The 20,708-nt window shown below is 35.7% G+C and overlaps 1 protein-coding gene across 5 annotated transcripts in view; it reads right to left on the bottom strand.

Moving 5' to 3' along the window:
- The window catches only part of Galnt13 (polypeptide N-acetylgalactosaminyltransferase 13), a 617,871-nt gene that overhangs the window by 9,275 nt on the left and 587,888 nt on the right, over positions 1-20,708 (bottom strand). For 4 of the 5 annotated variants that reach the window (XM_029474531.1, XM_029474530.1, XM_029474529.1 and 1 more), the window contains 3 exons: positions 10,493-10,627; positions 5,131-5,160; positions 1,169-1,367 (listed from right to left, as the gene is read on the bottom strand). In XM_029474531.1, coding sequence (XP_029330391.1) covers positions 1,182-1,367; positions 5,131-5,160; positions 10,493-10,627 — 351 coding nt within the window. In that variant the 3' untranslated portion in view covers positions 1,169-1,181. The remainder of the gene's footprint in view (positions 1-1,168; positions 1,368-5,130; positions 5,161-10,492; positions 10,628-20,708) is intronic. The other variant, XM_021153165.2, reaches the window with a different exon arrangement.

The raw sequence follows: 20,708 nt of genomic DNA, 5'->3' as shown, positions 1-20,708 counted from the left end.
TCTTTTGCACTGCCTTGTGTGGGTGGTGGGTTGGAGGGAGGTTGAAGCATTAAAGATCTCTCATTAAAGTAGGTTTTGAAAAATCAAAGCCTACAGCTGTTTGACAGGGTACTTGTAGGAGAGCAAGGGATGACATTGGGATATGAAGTGAATAAAAAAATGGGAAAAATGTTGCTGATGCAACTGTACATACTTTCCTGCTGAGAGAAAATCTCCTGCCATAGCACTCAATGATAGGTTCATGAGATCTGCCCTCTGCTACCCTGCTTCTGTTCTTAAATGTGCCACAGGTAGTTAAGTGAGAAGTTTGGAACCTCCCATGTGTTTTCACACCCAGCAGCTGAACTATATAAAATCATTTAGTTTTTGAATTTGTAAAAAAAAAAAAAATAGAGGTCCCTTAAGTCCAATAATTCAAAAATAATTTTATTTGTAGTGTTTACAAAAAATCTATGAGTATTTGTTGACATGAACTGAATAACAATTCATTTCATGATTTAGAGAGAAGATAGTCACCATTTATATAAGTAATAAATAAAATGTACTCTTGATTCTTATCATGATATCACCTAAGCAATCACAAAAGAAATGTGCAGATAGATACCCATGCTTTTTCCATGAAGTTGTTGAAAATAACATAGTCTTTAAGAGTGGATTTATGTAGTGTCTCAGAATAAAATAGTGGTAATTTTCAAAGGTGTGAAATGTGGTATACACACACACACACACACACACACACACACACACACACACACACACTGGAGTTGAGTTATCTGAATAAATTTTAACAAAATTAAATAATTTCAAATTTCCAAAAATCATCCATTTTAACCTATGGTATATTTAGTAATGTTTTCACCTATGATACAAAATTTGTTTTCATATGGATATGGCTGTTGTTAGGATAAAACAAAATAATACTTCATAATATATTTAACCTATTATACTCATGGACATACATATGTATATATACACATTTTTAAACAGAAGCGAAAGTACCTTTTTGTTAATGATAGACTAGTTACTATTTAAAATATCCAATCTTCAAATTAATGAGCAACAGAGAAGGGAAAGACAGAAAAATAACTTCATAATTGTTCTATTATAATTTCAGATTTTAATAACAATTAAAACAATGAAATGAATTGAATAAGTCCAAAACACAAACCTCTACAAAGTCATTAAGGAAAATAATCAGTAAGATTTCCAAAAACACTTCTAAAAACTTCTGCTCTTGTATAGTTTCTTAGTAGCCATTTTTGGAAAGTGCTATCATTACAAGTCTCCATGGAAAGATGTTGAGAGCCATCCTCTCCTTTGCCCATTGAGAGGCAGGACTGCGTGATTATGTGAACAAGAGTGTGGGTCTGTTTGACAAAGAAAATAATGAATAATGACAAATCAAGTACCAAGGCAGTAATAAATCAATCATCCCAGACAACATATAATTTCTCCTGAAAAAGAATGGGAGACACACGTCACAATAATTGCATCCATGAAGCTGTGAGTGGCAGTCTTTCAGATGGCTTCAATATCAACCTTACTCAGTACGGAAATGGAGTTAAGATAGAAACTATTAAGGAGGAATTTGACATAGATGGCAGAACATTTCAGGCAAAATGTTGTTTTTGATAGAGTTTTGTTCTCATCATCTTATAATGAAAGACATTTTAGTGCCAAGTAAGTTACTTTGTGAGAAGTTATTCTAAGTAGTTGATTAATGCACAGTTCATATCCGTATCCTCAAGTGTTTGCTTCAAAGCTAAGAGGACACCAAGGAAGAATCTTTGAGATTATTTTGTTTTTTATTTTCACGGGGCAAGGCTGAACATTCTAAGATATTCACACATACAGTGGCATGCTTAATTAGCATAACAAAGTATATGAAAAGAAAGAACAGGGAAGAGGAAGATCAAATCTCCTTTGAATCATTCTAACTGAATTTTATTTCCCAGAACAAGCTCAAAAAAGAGGCATATGAGGCATATATATTTGTATATATAAAAAAATCAACTCCAGGGCCAGCTCAGGGAAATACTAAATAATTTTGTTGATCTAAATATGTAGTAAGGCCAATGAATAAAATATGTTTTGTTGAAGTAAGCTCCAATTTGTGGGCAGCATAATGGATGCAATCACTAGATTTACCTTTCCAAGGGCTACCTTCTACAGATAAATGATATATACGGGCTTACAATGCTAGCAAAGATAGCATTATAAAGCATCATGTCTTACCTATGAAATGATGCTGATGGTAACAGTTTGGCTAGTTATCTTAACTAAATAGAATGTATCTACATTGTTCAAACTACACATCATCTACTGCTCAATTGATTTTTTTTTTTTTTTCTGTTCCAAACATTTTTTAGAAAATATTTTCTTCATACAAAAGGGTTTCTTGTTAGGAATTGAAAATTTCATACATCATTAAAGAGGATTATAAAATTATCCTCAGCCCCACCAAATAAAACTGACTTTGCTTAAAAGATCAGGGAAAGAAAAAAAAAAAACCACTCTACACAGATACAATATACGTATTTCATTTTCTCCAAGAAAAAAAAGTTTATAATAACCATAAAAATGAAAAAAATACTCTAGGAGATGTTTTCAAAAATATAAACCAAGAGAAAATTTAAGTCTTAAGCTCATCTAAATATCCCTTTATTTTCCAACATATGTGTTTAGTTTTATTTACTTGAGAGCAAGAAAGGATATATTTATTTTCCCAAATCTTTCTGCTACAAGAGAAATCTTACGTGGTTTGTACTTTACTAATTATTCACATGTCTATAAATGAGATTGAAGTCATCAAATTAAATATCCTCCTTTCAGTTATATTATGGGAAGCCTTTCTATCTATTAATCTTAGCCTATTCTATCTATTATCTAGCCTATTCTATCTAGCCTATAATCTAGCCTATTCTATCTATTAATCTTAATATAATGAAGTTTTATGTGAAATAGATTATCAAAATTAACTTAAATCTTTAATTTGATATGAATGTCACTATGAGTCAGAGCCACTGCAGGTAATGCTTTGATAAACACTTCTTAACATCTGTCATGACTATAATTTGTTTTTATTGAATCTTACATAATTTATTAAGTGAAAGGTATAAACAACTTAAAATATCTAGTAATAATAGAAGCTCTTGTGTCGTAAATGACGGAGAGGTACAGGTCCAGTTTCATTGAATCTTCACCATATTATCTATTGGTTTTAACACTTTAATTTTTTGCCTTACAGAAATAATGAAAGGGAAAAAAGAAAAGAAATACACAAAATATTTTTATGATTCTATTTGCCATAGTTATTTCAATAAATAATTGTCCTGGGCTATCTGTATTTTTACTTTATATAATAACATGTGTTTTTATATAAGATATACATGTTTGCGTCCTAAATATTTTTATTAATTCTTTGAGCATTTCATATAAGTCCTGTGTGAGATTTTCAATGAATGCTTCTTTATGAGGTTGTTACTGCACATAAGGTTTTGGAGCAATGTGACATGCAGGCACCCATGCACCTTGCAGTCTTTTCTATAGGATTTCTTTTCTTGTTTGTTTGTTTATTTATTTGTTTATTTGTTTATTTATTTATTTATTTATTTATTTGTTTGTTTATTGGTTTTCCAAGACACGGTTTCTCTGTGTAACCCTGGAACTCACTCTGTAGACCAGGCTGGGCTCAAACTCAGAAATCTTATTTATTTATTTATTTGTTTGTTTGTTTGTTTGTTTGTTTTCCAAGACACGGCTTCTCTGTATAGCCCTGAAACTCATTCTGTAGACCAGGCTGGGCTCAAACTCAGAAATCAAACTGCCTCTGCTTCCCAAGTGCTGGGATAAAAGTTATGTGCCACCACTGCCTGGCTTCTATGGGATTTCTTAATTTTTAATTTTAAAACTTTCTCTACATTGGTATTCTATCTTCATATATGTATGTGTGAGGGTGTCAGATCTCCTGGAACTGGAGCTACAGATAGTTGTAGACTGCCCTGTGAGTGCTGGGGTTTGAACTATTATACCCTGAAGAGCAGACATTGCTCTCAATATTGGACCTATCTCTCCAGCCAGATATGGCTTTGGAAAAAAACAACACTGATTACTAAACAGAATTATATAATTCTGAAGCTATCATTATCTTTTGTGTATAATATAGTATCACCTAACATGCTGTTCTAAAATGTTGGGCAATTTGAATCATGGTTATTTGCAGAATGCTAATCACAATATGTAAGTATATATAAGACAAGTTTATAGCTTTTTTGATGACATATTTGTATCTAATATGTCATGAACTACTTTAAAATCTACTCTCCAAACGTGTAGCTAAGGCCAATGGGATTCAGGCTAAAAAACAATTTTGGTAATGAAATACAATACAAAACAACATACCACTTGTATTAAAACTACTATTTTAAGAACAACTTGATATTTTGGTGTACACATACAGCTGACTGCATAGCTGATGGCAGAAATGAGTACAAAAATCTCAGTTTACTAAAAGTTTAAGATAAGAACAATAAATTCAATCGTGGTGGGGTGGCACACGATTTTAATCCCAACACTAAGGAGGCAGAGGCATGTGGATCTCGTAGTATGAGGCCAGCCTGGTCTACAAAGTTCCTGGACAGCCAGAGCTGTTACACAGAAAAATATTGTCTATAAAAACAAAACAAAACAAAACTAAAATAACAATAAATTCACCTTCTTAGACAGAAAGGTAAGTGTAACTGACCTTAGATTATTATATTACTTTAACTTAACAAGGAGTCATAGGTTTCAAACCTCTAGACCAAATACTAAACAGTACTTGGCTAAGATGTCATCTCAAAATGTTGCTAATGAAACGTTTAGAGTGGCACCTCAAGAGTAAATAGTGCGTAATCAGCACACCCCAGGCTAAAAATCAGATGTAATTGTTCAAGAACAAGACATAAATTCAACATAATCCACTGAAATCCCATTAACTGATTCTAACAAGAAATCAAAGCTATGGGTCACTGGGGCCATGGGAAGGTAATACTAATCTAATGGGTACCATCTCCAAAAGGGAAATTGTGATACTGTTTACTAGAAATTCTACACAGAAATTTGGGAGGGTTGTACTCATAAGCCACTTACCTTAAAATTATACTCCCATTTACCTGCTTTCTGATAAGGGCAAATAAAAGAGTTGGGTTAGTGCCAGAACTGGACCAATACAGATGCGGATATACACAGCCAAACATTGGACTGAGAGTGTGGACCCCAATGGGGAAGTTAGGGTAAGGACTTTAGGAGCTGAATGGGTTTGCAACCTCATAGGGAGAACAACAATATCAAACAACCAGAACCTCCAAAGCTCCCAGGGACTAAAACACCAACCAAAGAATACACAGGGGTACCCATGGCTCCAGCTGGATATGTAGCAGAGATTTGCCTTATCCAGCATCACTGGTAGGGGAGCTCCTTGGTCCTGTGGAGGCTTGATGACCCAGGATAGGGAAACGATAGGCCACTGAGGCAAGGGTGGGTTGGCCAGCCAGGGGGGAGCACCCTCATAGAGGCAGGGGGGGAGAGTAGGGGATAGGAGGCATGTAAAATGGAAACTGGGAAGGGGGATAACATTTGAAATATAAATAAATAAAGTAGCCAATAAAGAAGAAAATGATTTAATACAATCCTAAGTGGTTTCGGTAATTTCAAGTGATGTCAACCGATGAATTCGTTTCATTCAGACAGAATGTATAACAAGTGGTTACTCAGCTGACTTGGTCAGTCCTGTGAAAGGAAGCACTTATTTTTAGCATAATATTTGGCTCTCTTTTTATTTTTGTGGAATAGTGCTTGTTAAGCAGAAGTGCTCTGATCTAAAATTAGAGTGCCTCACTGTATGTAGCTGCCTGGATGTTCAAAAAGAAATGTGATTAAGCACACACATTGCAGGAAAATGTAAATTTTGAATAGATTTGAGCAAATTTGTGATGTTCAAACAGTATACAAACAAATCCAATAAATAAATAAATAAATAAATAAATAAATAAATAAATAAATGGATGAACAGGTAATTTAATAAAAAAAAAAAACTTAACTGCCTAGTGATGTCAAATTTAGTGGTTTCTTTATTTGACCTTGCTGGAAACAGGTAGTCTGTGGCACTAAAATATTAGATATTCTCAGTGATATTTTATACCACGTGTATCTTGTGGTGCTGGTAAAAACACTCACATTCTGAACAAATCAACCAGAGAGGCCAGCCATAAAGGAGAGCAAATAATGTCCATGTTGTATTGTTTAAGAAACATTGACATATATGTGCTCAGCAGGGTGTATGCATGTGTGTGTATGTTTTGTATATAAAAGGGAGTCATGAGTTTGGAATTTGTAGGGAGGGGACATGGAAGTGGATGGAGAGAGAGCTATAATCATATTTTAATACAAAATATATTTTACATATCTACTTAGGCAAGTCTAAAAGTCTGTATTGGAAATCTTTTAGGCAGAAACAGACATTTTTAATCAATACATACTCAGTTTTATTCAATTAAAAGAAAAATTATTATTAATTACATTATGGGGCATTTAACTAAAGTTTCCTAGCCAGTATTATGATAAAGTAAGTGTATGGCTTTGAGCCTTTTGAAACAGATTATGTTTCTGACAGATGGAATTTCTTATCATTAAGAAAAAGTGACATTTGTATATGAATACAAATTGATACTACAAAACGTTTGATTGTAACATGGTCCCACTGTCTGACCGGCTTATAGGATCCTCATCACTGAAATCATCTAATTATTTGTAGTATTTCAATTACCTCAGGAGGCAAATTAGTATTGGGAAAAACTTCTGGATTTAGTGCCAGGCACCTTGATGCACACACTGACAAGGCTTCATTAAATATACAGAGACTAATAATAGCTGTATAAGATTGTGGCAAGAATGGCCTAAGCAAACAGGGAAATCAAAGCATTCTGTTATCTTTGTTTTCCTCTTTCTCCTTGTTCTCCTAAGCAGTTGACAAACCCAATCAGCCAGAGAGGCTCCATGCTTATATTTACCTGCTGTTCCAACAGTTCCGTCCTATTTATGACACTTCCTTTTCTAATACTGAAAGAAAGTATCAGAGAAGGTGGTGGAATATTTCAACAGTTCATGCTGTGAGGCACACAATTGGACTAGTAACTAGCTTTCTTTGAAAACTTTATTAGGACCTAAATCCCAGCTCTGCTCCTAGCAGGGTAATCTTTGTGCTTTAGCTTTGTCCTGACAAAGCTCAAAGGAGTGGAGTTTAAGGTTCGTTTCAGCTCTGTAATTTTGTGAACTCTACCAGTTTTTATTCTGACTGGAAACTGCACCACCTCGGAGGTTTCTCAAAGAAGAGGAATTTTACCCTTGCTAGCAAATGACAAAGAAATGAATTAAAGAGGAAGCAAGCAGGTCTTTCTACCTTCCACTATTAGAATGAGAGAACAGAGCCTCTGAGTGAGGACTTCTCCTTCACACTCAGCTTCTCTCATCTGTTTGTTTCTTTTCCTTCCCTTGGGTCCCTGGAAGACGTTGTTTGCATTTTCTCAAAGTAGTTTTTGTCCTTTCCTAAATTCACATTGGTTTCCAAGAGTCTATTAAAAAAAGGACATCTGGACAGAAGTCTCAGCAGTTAAGAAAACTGGCTGCTTTGGAAGGAGGATTGTGTATAAATCCTAGCTCACAACTGCCTGAAACTATAGTCCCAGGAGATCCATCGCCCTCTCCTGGCCTCAATGTGCACTGCATGCACAAACCGCAGTCAGACAAACACTCGTACACATAAAATCAAAGTAAGTAATCTGCTCTTGCCCACTACAACTTTTTGAAATTTATTTATTTACCGCTGTCAAGAGAACAGAGCAAACTCTAATGTGTATATGAATAACCTGGATATTAAAAAATTCAGAAACTTGGATTTAATGTGTTAAAACATTGTGTGTTAGATTCTAGATTTCTAACAAGTCCCAAAAGATATAGCTAGCTCTAGAACCACTGTTTCCAGCAGTTATTGGAGTATGCTGTGCAAGCAAAGGATTTTAAATGTAAGACTTAGAAGAAAAGGGAGTAATGAAAGTGTCCCACTTTCATATCTCATTATACCCTTTTTAGTTACCTCAAAACATAATCAAATTTCAAAATGAACTTTTAAAGGGCAGAGCATGGCAATATATTATTTTACCATTCTCACATGATTTCCCTGCATTAACATGCATATTTATTTTTATTACTTTCATTCGCTATCATGTGAAGAGGATGAGGAGGGAGGGAGAAGAGAGGGAGGGAGGAAAGAAGAGAGGGAGGCACGGGGGGGAGAGAGAGAAAGAGAGAGAGAGAGAGAGAGAGAGAGAGAGAGAGAGTTGTGAACTATCCAGACACACGTATGTGTTCATGAAAACTATGTAGGGTCATGTGCACCATAACAGATGTGTAGAAGTCTGAGGGAAGATTTGTGGAGTTGGTTGTCTCCTAACAACTTTCTATGGATTCTAACATTTGAGATCGAGAGGCCAGACTTGTACATTAAACATTTTTACCTGCTGAAGCATCTCTCTAGTATGACATATGTTGGATATTTTTGCTTGTTTGTGTGTGTTTGTGTGTGTGTTTAAAACAGGCAGTGGTGTCATGTTGTAAGTGGAGTTTCTAATGCATAAACACAAGAGTAAATGAAGTGATGACGCCCAGTTTGGATTTGAGATTACATGTTTTCAATAAAATTCTTAAACAGAATGGCATGTTGTCAGCATTTTAGGAGGACCTCAAAGGCATAACATGTCTCAAAGTTTATAGTCTTATGGAATATCACAGAGGAAATATAATACAAGGTAAGAAGTATGCAAACATTGGCTTAGTTGTAAAATTATGCATTTTAATTTTTCATTAATGATTGCTTAGTATTCAATATAAATGTAACTGAAAGAAAAATAAGAAATAAATATAATCAACAGTTATCACAACAAAGGAATTTCTATTGTGAATCTAAAAGCGACTGTTTACCGAGCTTCAGAAAACTTTAAAGATTGAAGTGTTATACTGAAAACAATCTTATAAAATACATAATCCTTCTTTCTTAATATGCATGTATCTCCTTGCTTTTAAGAAAAATGAAATAAATTTGTATGGATTGGAAATAAATTAAGTAACAATAATACAACCATTCATTTTAAAAAAAGATACTCTTCACAGGACTTATGTTTTTCTGTTCTTTTCCTCATAGAAGAGGAAATGTTGATTCAATGTCCAGGTTCCATGCTTGTATTTAATAGGGAGATGGTCTTCAGGAGACTTAACACAAAGGGTGGTAATAACAGACCATAGCTCAGGAAAACACAATGGAGGCCAGATAAAGAAAGATGTCAGCAGAGATACAATGTTAACACAACACTGGGGGATTCGAGATGCTTGCCTTTATGTCACAGAAAAATATCTGGTGTCCTCAGAGCCTGACAGTGGGCAAAATTCTGTCCCCCAGTTAGCCCTGCACATACGTTTAATTCTGTAAGAATTGATTTTTTTCATTCAATATGAGTCCACAAAATATTGGAGATTAAATTGTACACAAAATGTGTTTTTACAAGGTCTTGTTATAACAACAGTATTAGAGGTATGGAGACCTAATATTTCTTTAAACTAAGGTTGGGCTTTTGTTATTAGCTGCATTGTAGAGTGTCTTTACCTCTATGATATTTTTTTAATCTCACAAGGATAAAGTATAGCTTTTCTTTTGATTGTATCAGTTGCCATTTAATGATGTCTAAGATGTGACACAATGGCCAATTCATCTTGCTTAAGTGAGAGAATGAAAAGAAATTAAGGCATTTCTGAGGCTTGTCCTTCAGAAGAGAACATATTCCTTTTTTATCAGCTCCATCTGATGGCTGAACTAATATTTGCACATAGTCTAACTAAATTTTCAGTGCTATGTTGTGTTGTTTTGTCACCTTGCTCTCCATCATAAGGGTATGATATGCTGAGAAGGGATTGCTCAGATATATATGTATATATGTATGTATATCCCTAATTAGTGAATTCAACTCTACCAGTCATTCACTATATTAAATAGAAATAGATCCCTTCTAATATTCTTCCTGAAAAATCCTCCTGTTAACCTTATTGGGTCTTTTAAATGTTAGATTGAGAATCATAAATACCAGATACCATAATTGCAAGATTTAAAAATACAAACATATTTCAATATTTTCCTCTATGTAGATATTTATACATACATATCATGGAAGCATATTTTGCATATTTTACATTGGAAATATACAGGAAGATAAAAAATTAACCATATAGAATTATTTTCATAACAATAGACTAGTTTGACAAAAATCTAACTTTTTATATGATATACCAGTCTAATGCTATCTACATATAGTTGCACAAAAAATACATTTAAGCTTTGGCTTTATTTTTAGAGGAAATAACTGAGCGTAAGTATTCAGGGAGGAATAAGTCATAGAAAATATCTTACCTCAGCGTCATATTCCCACAGCTGATTTCCTCTCATATGGTGGCATTTTAACATTATTACAGGGCCACTGAGTCTGGATACATCCAGGCACAAGTCGTCAGTTCGGATTTCTTTGTCAGCGGTATAAGAAAACACCTGAGAAATAGAAAATTGAGCTAATAAAATAATATCTGGTTGACAAAACACACTCGTTAGCAGAGGTGTCTCTGGAAACTTCCATATCCTATCCACGTTGTTTCAAATCCTCTCTGATTGATCTTGCCAAAGCTGCATCATCTGGCTGTCATTTTGTTTAACAAACAAATACAAGACCATCATCTCCCGGAGAAGATTGCAGTGAAGCTTTGATTTAACAAAACATCAGTAAATGTTCATGTGCTGGCCTTGTTTTCCTATGGACACAAGGTTTATGAAGCACGCGTATGTTCATATGGAAGTCTGCAGACAGAAGAGCGCCCCTGAGAACTGTCCTTTCCCCTTATCACCAATTCTCTACATCTAAATGATCATTTATTCAGAAGTTTAAGGACATCTTGTGAATTTTACTTATGTTTTCAGCAGACATATAACTGTAGGATAATTGTCTTTTCAAGAACCCAAAAACCGTACCCTTTCATAGACTATAATTCTCCTTCGTCTCTGATTTTGGCTAATCTAGATAAAACAATTATTTTCAAAATACACAGGAAATGCCAATGCAGATTATTGGTTCACTCTAAATTCAAACTGAAATTATTAATTTTATAATTTTGTGTTGGTGGCAATAAACATCATTTAAAAATTAACTATTAATGTTTCATGAGGTGTATTATGGGAATAACTGTAAACTTAGTTTTCTTCTTTTGTCTATGATCAGCACACTCCACTATTCTGTAGATTTTTTTTTTTTAAATTTAGATGTCAGATGGAGTATAATTAGAAAGGTCAATTTAGAGGTTTTGGTTTTCTAAAGAATTCTGAGGCAATGAAATGAATTTTGTACGAACCAAAACAATTTGGAGCCAAAAACTAGAGGCTGAACAGTTAGTCTTAAAAATACTGTAGAGTTAGAGGATGTAGTTCATGGCAGAGCATTTGACTAACATGTGTGGGGTCTAAACTCAAGTTATAGTACTCACAAACAATCAAGCAATTATTACATTTACAATAAATTGGCATTATTTTAAATTGGGGAGATGAGGGGGTTAGGAAAGCTTTAACAAAATGAAGGACATATGGAAATCCCAGACACCCATTAACTTGTAGGTTAATTTTCAAAATTAGAATAAAACAAATTGAATTGTATTGGTGGATAATGTTTATGCCTGAAACCATGTGATATTTTAAAAGGCCAATGTGAGGCATAGGCTATGGTCCCATTAGTTGCCCATCAGAGAAGCCAAAGCAGCATCCACAACAATACAGGGCATTGTTGCTGTCCTTTGTTGCCCATCAGAATTTGATGATAAGATTCTTTTGCTGAAGATAATCAATAGTTTGATTGAAAAACAGAGAAATTAATCTAGAACACAGCTAAAAGTTTCCTTCCTGTTGGTTAGCTTTCATAGTTCTGGAGGGTACCATGAAGGAGGAGATTTCAATCAATAGACTTACTCTGCAATGGACCTTGAAGTCTACAATATTGACCTAGCAGGCAAACTGTGCACATTTGTACAATTAATTCTTGATTGTTATTGGATAACCAATAACTTTAATTTGGGATTTGGGATACATTCCACAGATGAAGTCAAATCTGGTCCATAACTCTCAGAAAATCACTGTCCCTAAAGAGGAAACCAAAATGTACATATTTATGTTTATACCTATAGATTTTGTTTGTGCTCTTAGCCAGAGAAACTTCTTGCACAGCAGTTATAAGTTAATAAAGAATCTTATAATTAGTAAATAATCAGAGAATAAGTGACCATTATTGACTTAGAAAAATATAACTGTAGTCTGTTCCTTACTCCAAAAGGCTCAAGGAACGTGATGGAAGAGGAGACAGAGAGAGTGTGACCCAGGGTATGAGTAGATGACGTAAGCACTGCACTATTAATATGAAATGGTTATCGCATCCATAAACTCAAGGCAGATGTGCTTACCTACACAAACCATGCACAAAATAATGTCCACCAATTTTCCAGAATGACTGTTGTGAGGACAAATTAGACCCCAAAGCTATTTATAGCTAATATCCATTGAAGAAGGGTTATCTTTCTTCAGTGGTATAGTCACTGGCAAATTGGCCTTAATGTAGCAATAACCTCACAGTCATACATATACAAACAATTCTTATTTAATCTCAGTAAGTTTTATAATTAAAAAAACCTGAAAGGTGGGGATGTGTTGAATTAAACAATGGTTCTAGAGAAACATGAGGTAGATAACAACCTAGGAGAGATGAATAAGGAGAGAACATGATCAAAATAGTTTATATAAATATGTAAAATTACAAATTATTTAAAATCATTTAAATTATTTAAAAGTAAAATCAGTTGCCTGTACTTAAGAGAAAAATCACTTAGAGTATGAGAAACTTTTCAAGGTCTATGATGAATTTAAAACCTTCTTACATCTACCAATGAAAACAAAATTTTTTCATGAATCTAATAAATTCTACATAAAATATAAATATATGAAAAGTATGTGATGTCAAATTAATTTTATATATTTTATAATGTACATAAAAATTCAAATGTACATTTTTTTTTTACTTTTTCATGTTCATCACGTTTATGAAAAGGTCACAAGTAGCCAGAGAAACAGGAAAAGAAAAATAACACAGAAAATATATTATATTCAGAAAATAGGAACTGCAAAAACTTGTGAATCTTCAGAAAGTAAAGTTTAGAGAAATTTATTTTACTCATTACCACACTAAGTCTGTACTAAGGAACATTCTGCAAAGCAGGCATTTCTTTCCTGCAGTGCTATTGTAAAGTAGTTTCTAGAACATGTAAACTCAGGGGAGAAAGAGATAGAGTGATCAGTAGGACACAGGAGCTATGAAGCAAAAATGTGAGTTCTTTAGCTAGGGATGAACAATGGGAGTGAAATAAGAGAGAGAGGAGAGAAAATTAACTAGCACTAAGAGTGTTTGAAAAATGTAAGGAAGCATACTATATAATACACAAAGAGATAGACAGAGACAGAGAGACAGAGAGTTATACCAAAATGGCTCCCTTCAAGAGCCATAGACTATCTAACACAAATCTCAGAGTCAGGCATGGGAAACCTTCCTCTATGTTTGTTGTTCAGAATTGTCCAAAAGACTCCCAAAATAATCTAAGCCACTACTATTATCTATGGTTGCTTCCCAGAACTTGAAGTAGAGCATAGCTCTAGCCAGGGTTCTCTAGAGCAATAGTTCTCAATCCTAATTCTGTGACACTTTAATACAGCTTCTCATGTTGTAGTGACATTAAAAACATGCCACAAAATACAATAAAATTATTTTTGTTGCTATTCCTTAACTGTAATTATTGCTACTTTTATGAATCATAATGTAAATTATGTTTTCTGATGACCATAAGTGTCCTGCGAAAAGATCATTCAACCACCAAAGGGGTCACAACCCATAGGTTAAGAACCAGTGTTCTAGAAGACCAGAACTGAGAAAATGAATTTGTTTATGTTATTTATGATATTTATGTTATTTATATTATTTAATCTTTATTTACAGTTCAAACTTTATACCCCTCCCAGTCCACTCTCCAAACATTCTACATCTCAAATCGCCTTCCCCTGTCTTCAAGGAGATGCCCCCTATTCCCCATCTCACCAGACCTCCCAACTCCATGGGGCCCCAAGTCTCTCAAGGGTTAGGCATATTTTCTCTAACTGAATCCAGACTTGGCAGTCCTCTGCTGTACATATGTTGGAGTCTCATATCAGCTGGCATATACTGCTTGGTTGGTGGTCCAGTGTCTGAGAGATCTCAGGGATCCAGGTTAGTTGAGACTGTTGATCCCCCTACAGGGATGCCTTCCTCCTTAGCTTCTTCCAGCTTTTTCCTAATTCAACCACAGGGTTTACTAGCTTCTGTCCTTTGGTTCAGTGTAAATATCTGCATCTGACTCTTTCAGCTGCATGTTGGGCAGTCATGATAGGCCCCTGTTTGTAAGCACACTGTAGCATCAGTAATAGTGTCAGGCCTTAGGGCCTCTCCCTGAACTGGATCCCAATTTGGGCCTGTCACAGGACCTCTTTTTCCTCAGGTTCTTCTCCATTATTGTTCCTTCAGATAGACTTTCCTGACTGCTTCATTTTCTACACTCAAAGCATGCTTGACTTTTGACACAAACTTGAATCTCCTGCTGTATTTCCTACAAATCCACAGTCTCTTAGGAGTATTGACTTTTGGGTGTCTCAAGATTCCATAGTTGATTTCAATTGCTATTTAGAGTTTTAAGTTCTGGACCCTCACTACTATAGCTGAAACTTTTATATATTGAGCCACATTACAAGATGTACTATCTCCAGCCTACACAACAACAAAACGCTTTAACTTTCCCTATCACAGATGTTGGGAAAACATCTTTCATTATAAAATATATCTTCATTATAAAATATATCTAAAATATTAGAAATCTTATTATACATTCTTACACACACACACATACACACGCACACACACACACACACACACACACACATACACATGTGCAACAATGTCCTCTTGTTCTAATTGCCAATCTGTTGGAGGATTTTCTCTCTTCAATAATATTAGGGCAGCAGGAGGCTTGTGATTGGACAGGGAAACGGAGGTTGAGCTAAGAGTTACAGAGACAAAGAGCATCTTGGGAGAAGGAAGAAGGCCAAGATGGAGGCAGGCGTGATCCACTGTGGCTTTAGCCAGCTACAGGTAGTTATGATATTATAAAGGTTAGAATATTGAGATAATTTGTCTAATATAGGTGGGCAGCTTGTACCATCATTAATTGGCTTGATATTATTGTGTGAGAATTTATTGATATATAAATCTGACTAGTTAACTATAAGCTTTAAGACGTCTGATTTAGCCGGGTGTGGCAGTGCACGCCTTAATCCCAGCACTAGGGAGTCAGAGGCAGGCGAATTTCTGTGTTCGAGGCCAGCCTGGTCTACAGAGTGAGTTCCAGGACAGCCAGGACTATACAGAGAAACCCTGTCTCAAAACAAACAAACAAACAAACAAACAAAAGACTTCTGATTTTACAGGGTTACTGGGTATCTGATATCTAACGACTAGGTTGGTGGTTCTATTTGGTTACTGGATGTGGGACTGCAGACTACATGGGTTTATTGTGGAAAAGGAACTAGTGGCTCCAGGGACAAGTGAGGCAAAACTGGGAACTCAGCATTCAGACACAGTGAGGGCTAGGTAGAGAGAGTTGCTGGTAGCAGGAGCGTGGGAAGGCTGCCGGGTTTTTTTGTTTTGTTTTGTTTTTCTTTGTGTGTGTGTGTGTGTGTGTGTGTGTGTGTTTGTAGGGGGGGTGTTGTTGTTTTGTTTTTGTTTTGTTTTTTTTAATATTTCCCGCTACACCAACCAAAAGTTTTTACTAGTAATAATCAGTACTTACAACAATTAGAGCTAAGTTATAGAAATTGCTGATTTAGCATGTTTTCTGTTTTCCATTGAAAACATTAAACATTAAATTGATTTTAATAAGCATTTAGCTAAAGTTCATTCATTTTAATTAAGCTAAGATGACAAGGAGCCAATTAACTATGAGTTCTTTTTCTTCTATCAGTCAGGAGCAAATAAGAACTAAACCGTGATGGAATCTTTATGAATAAGGAACTCCATGTTCAATTCTCCACGTACTCTAACTCTTAAATTTCCAGTTTCTTTTATTGTACAGTTAGCTTTACATTTTTATCAGTATATATCAATTAATGGAAAGGAAAAATATAAAAATTCAAATCTTCATATGTGAGTATAATCTGTTCAATACATATATGTGTTTAAAATTCAGTTTACAACATCTTTTAATCCTAGCATACGTGTAGAAAGAAGGTATTCAGGTCTATTTTCAAGGGAAAACCATACTATGACTAGTAAAATAATAGTAATAATGAAAATAGATTATTGATTATGGTTTGATAACCTAAAGTTTAGAATGTATTGTTGAGTAATTTTAGACAAAACTCTGAATGTGATTTGGTATCAAATTTTTTTTTTTTTTTTTTTTTTTGGTTTTTTTCGAGACAGGGTTTCTCTGTATAGCCCTGGCTGTCCTGGAACTCACTTTGTAGACCAGGCTGGCCTCGAACTCAGAAATCCGCCTGCCTCTGCCTCCCGAGTGCTGGGATTAAAGGCGTGCGCCACCACCGCCCGGCTTTGGTATCAAATTTTATCCTCATTTTAAAATTTAATTTGCTTTAGGTTTCACAGCTGAAGTTTAAATTACCCTAAAAACCCCTGAAAATCATTGTTTCTTCCTACTCTCAATTCTCATGAAGGACAGTCAATGTTCTTACTCAGACTTTCTGATTGTAACTCCTTTCTCTTTTCCAGTATGATAGAATCAAAGCGCAGGTATCATTTGTGGCTTTTTAGAGCTTCCCATTATGAATCATCTCTTCCCATAGTAACAAGGGAGCCAATGAATGTTTTAAGGCCCAAGAAGCTCTGAGAAATGATGACCACAGGCAGAACAGTTCAGTCCCTTCATTTCAGTTGGTACAGACCAACATCATCAGCTGTGAGTCAGGTCATAGACCGCTACACTTGTCAAGTTCCAGAAGCACCAAGCAACACTCTGAGTGTTATCCTATGTAATCTTCATTGGCTTGGTTATGAAGAATATAGCCAAGTCTTTCATGATGGTGTAGTCTCTTGGTGCTGCATGGTGTCTACACTTAAAAATCTTGTCAATCATCAGTTCTTTCTCTATGGGGAGCGCAACTTCCACTTTATAGAAGATCATAGAGTTTCATCCACATTCTTGTGTATCAAAATAGGTACTGAATTGATCCTCTAAAACAACATGTGGCCTTCGTATTGTGTTCTTTAGATGTAATAGCTTTTAGACATGTGATTAAACTTGTAATTGATGGTTAAGATAAGGTCATATCAGCGTTAGGGGGTCCCTTAATCCAAAATGACGTGTATCTTTAGAAGATACTGACACATAGACAAAAGGAGCCTTGGGAGACTGATGCACAGCCTGGAGTGACTGCTTTATTGAATGTTTCCCTGTGGTCATAAATGGATGCCATGCCACACTTGGTTTCTGCAGCCATGGTAACGGGAACAGGACAATACGGTAATAAGCAGGTATGTGTCACTAGCAATGCAGCTATTACTCACGCTAGAAATGGTCTAATGATTCCTGTCTAGGATTCCAGCTGTTACATCCTCTCCCAGTTGTCTGTAATCTCAGAGATGCTAGAGTATATAAGAACTGAAGGGTTGAAAGTGGCACGCCATGATAAGTCTTCTAGAAAATCACCACCCATGAGGAAGTGGGATTCTCTGGTGATACAGTTGTTTGGAGGTCACCCTTGATCTTATTATTATCCCTGTGTTCTATTTGAAAATCCTACAAAGCTAGTTGTTGTTAACAAGCTGGATCTTTGTCAGTCACACTGTGGTTTGCAATTAGTGTGTTTTGGGGATTTGGGGCATTTGTTTGCATCACCTAAAAGAGTTAGTTTCATCTGCTAAAGGTGGTTTGATTTTTACTACGACTAGGTACATTACCTGACATTAAGATATGTTGTTGATGTTGGAAGAACTCCTGTATCTGAAGTAATTTCCTTCAACAGACAAAATATACACAGTATGGCACTATATTTTAAAAATCACTTCTTTAAAATCCTTGATATATATATATATATATATATATATATATGCGTGTGTGTGTGTGTGTGTGTGTGTGTGTGTTTGTAAATATGTCATTCTGTCATTCTTCTATTAACTCCTTTGGGTGATGCAAACAAACACCCAATCACCCCAGAGCACACTAACTGCAAAACACAGTGTAAATGAAAAATCCAACTTGTTAACAGTAACTAGTTTGGTAGAATTTCCTTACAGAACACAGGTAAATGGTAATAATAAGATCAAGGGTGACCTCCAAACAACGGTATCACCACAAAGTCATGGAGATATACATATATATATTCAATTAAGCACACACATATAATATACATGTGTGTTTAACACTCTAGATAAAAATACTATTATACAAATATTACAAATTCATATACTATATATATATATATATATATATATATATATATATACAAACATGTGTGTATGTGTTTGTGTGTGTGTGTGTGTCTGTGTCTGTGTGGTCTTTTTTACTTTTCTCTTAAATCTTTAGCCTAAGCAGCTGAAGGGAAGCTTGGTTCAAACAGCACAAGCTGCAAAGGCTAGAGATTTGTTATATCCTTCATGTCTTCAGCAAACTGCTCAGGAGCTGGGCGCCATCTGCTGGCTTTGTACTGTCACAAAGTTCTTTTTTGTTGTTAATTTTTTTTTGATTATTATTTTTAGAGGAATATCAGATATGGTACATAGGAATTAACTTTACTACACAAGTTGAGACTTCCTTTTCTTTAGGTTCTACTTCATAAATTATTTCTGTTACATTCTTTGTAATTATATTTACTATAAAATGTCTCAGCCTGGGGTTTGTCCATATATCATATATCCATTGCTTCACTCTCTAGATTAAAAGATACAGAAATACTACAAAATTAAACTACAACAACACCACCCTTATCTTCCTGTTGTAATAAATATAAAACACATTTGTCAGAAAAAGTACAGAAAAATAGAGGTTCACAAGTCCTTTTCCGTCCACTGCAGCACCGGGGTTCCTGACCCGGGGAGTCTCCGGACACCTGCAAGGCCCCATACAGGATCCCCCATGGGAACCTAAGACCTCTGGTGAATGGAACACAGCATCTGCTCAGATACAATCACACAGGACCTGAGACTGCATTAACTAGGGAAGCAGATAACCCAGCCTGATCAGGGGCACAAGTCCCTTCCGGTCCACTGCAGCACCGGGGTTCCTGGCCTGGGGAGTCTCTAGACACCCGCAAGGACCCACACAGGATCCCCCACGGGATCCTAAGACCTCTGGTGAGTGGAACACAGCATCTGCTCCGATCCAATCACATGGGACCTGAGACTGCATTAACTAGGGAAGCAGATAACCCAGCCTGATCAGGGGCACAAGTCCCTTCCGGTTCACTCCACTAGCGGGGGTTCCTTGTGCGCAGAGTTTCTGGACACCCCCAAGGTCCTCACAGGACCCTCCACGGGATCTCAAGACCTCTGGTGAGTGGAACACAGTTTCTGCCAGGAGGCAGTTTTGAACATCAGATATCTGGACACCTTCCCTGCAAGAGAAGAGCTTGCCTGCAGAGAGTATTCTGACCACTGAAAATAGGATAGAGTTAGTCTCCCAGGTCTGCTGATAGAGGCTAACATAATCACCTGAGGAACAAGCTCTACCAGAGACAACTATATCAACTAGCTCCAGGGATTACCAGATGGTGAAAGGCAAACCTAAGAATCCTACTAACAGAAATCAAGACCACTCACCATCATCAGAAGGCAGCACTCCCACACTACCTTGTCCTGGGCAACTGAACACAACCAAAAAGCTAGACCTAGATTTAAAAGCATATTTCATGATGATAGTATAGTACATCAAGAAGGACTTTAATAACTCACTTAGAGATATACAGAAGAACACTGCTAAGGAGTTACAAGTCCTTAAAGAAAAATAGGAAAACACAACCAAACAGGTAGAAGTCCTTAAAGAAAATCAGGAAAACACAATCAAACAGGTGATGGAAATGAACAAAACCATACTAGACCTAAAAAGGGAAGTAGATACAATAAAGAAAACCCAAAGTGAGGCAACGCTGGAAATAGAAACCCTAGGAAATAAATCTGGAACCATAGATGCGAGCATCAGCTAGAGAATACAAGAGATGGAAGAGAGAATCTCAGGTGCAGAAGATTCCATAGAGAACATCCGCACAGCAATCAAAGAAAATACAAAATGCAAAAGGATCCTAACTGAAAACATCTAGGAAATACAGGACACAATAAGAAGACAAAACTTACAGATAATAGGAGTTGATGAGAATGAAGATTTTCAACTTAAAGGGCCAGCAAATATCTTCAACAAAATTATAGAAGAAAACTCCCCAAACCTAAAGAAAGACATGCCCATGATCATACAAGAAGCCTACAGAACTCCAAAAAAGACTGGATCAGAAAAGAAAT

This window comes from Mus caroli, chromosome 2, assembly GCF_900094665.2.
Source record: "Mus caroli chromosome 2, CAROLI_EIJ_v1.1, whole genome shotgun sequence".
Taxonomy (NCBI): domain Eukaryota; kingdom Metazoa; phylum Chordata; class Mammalia; order Rodentia; family Muridae; genus Mus; species Mus caroli.
Note: the sequence above shows the minus strand (reverse complement) of the source record. Positions and strands in the feature narration are given on the sequence as shown.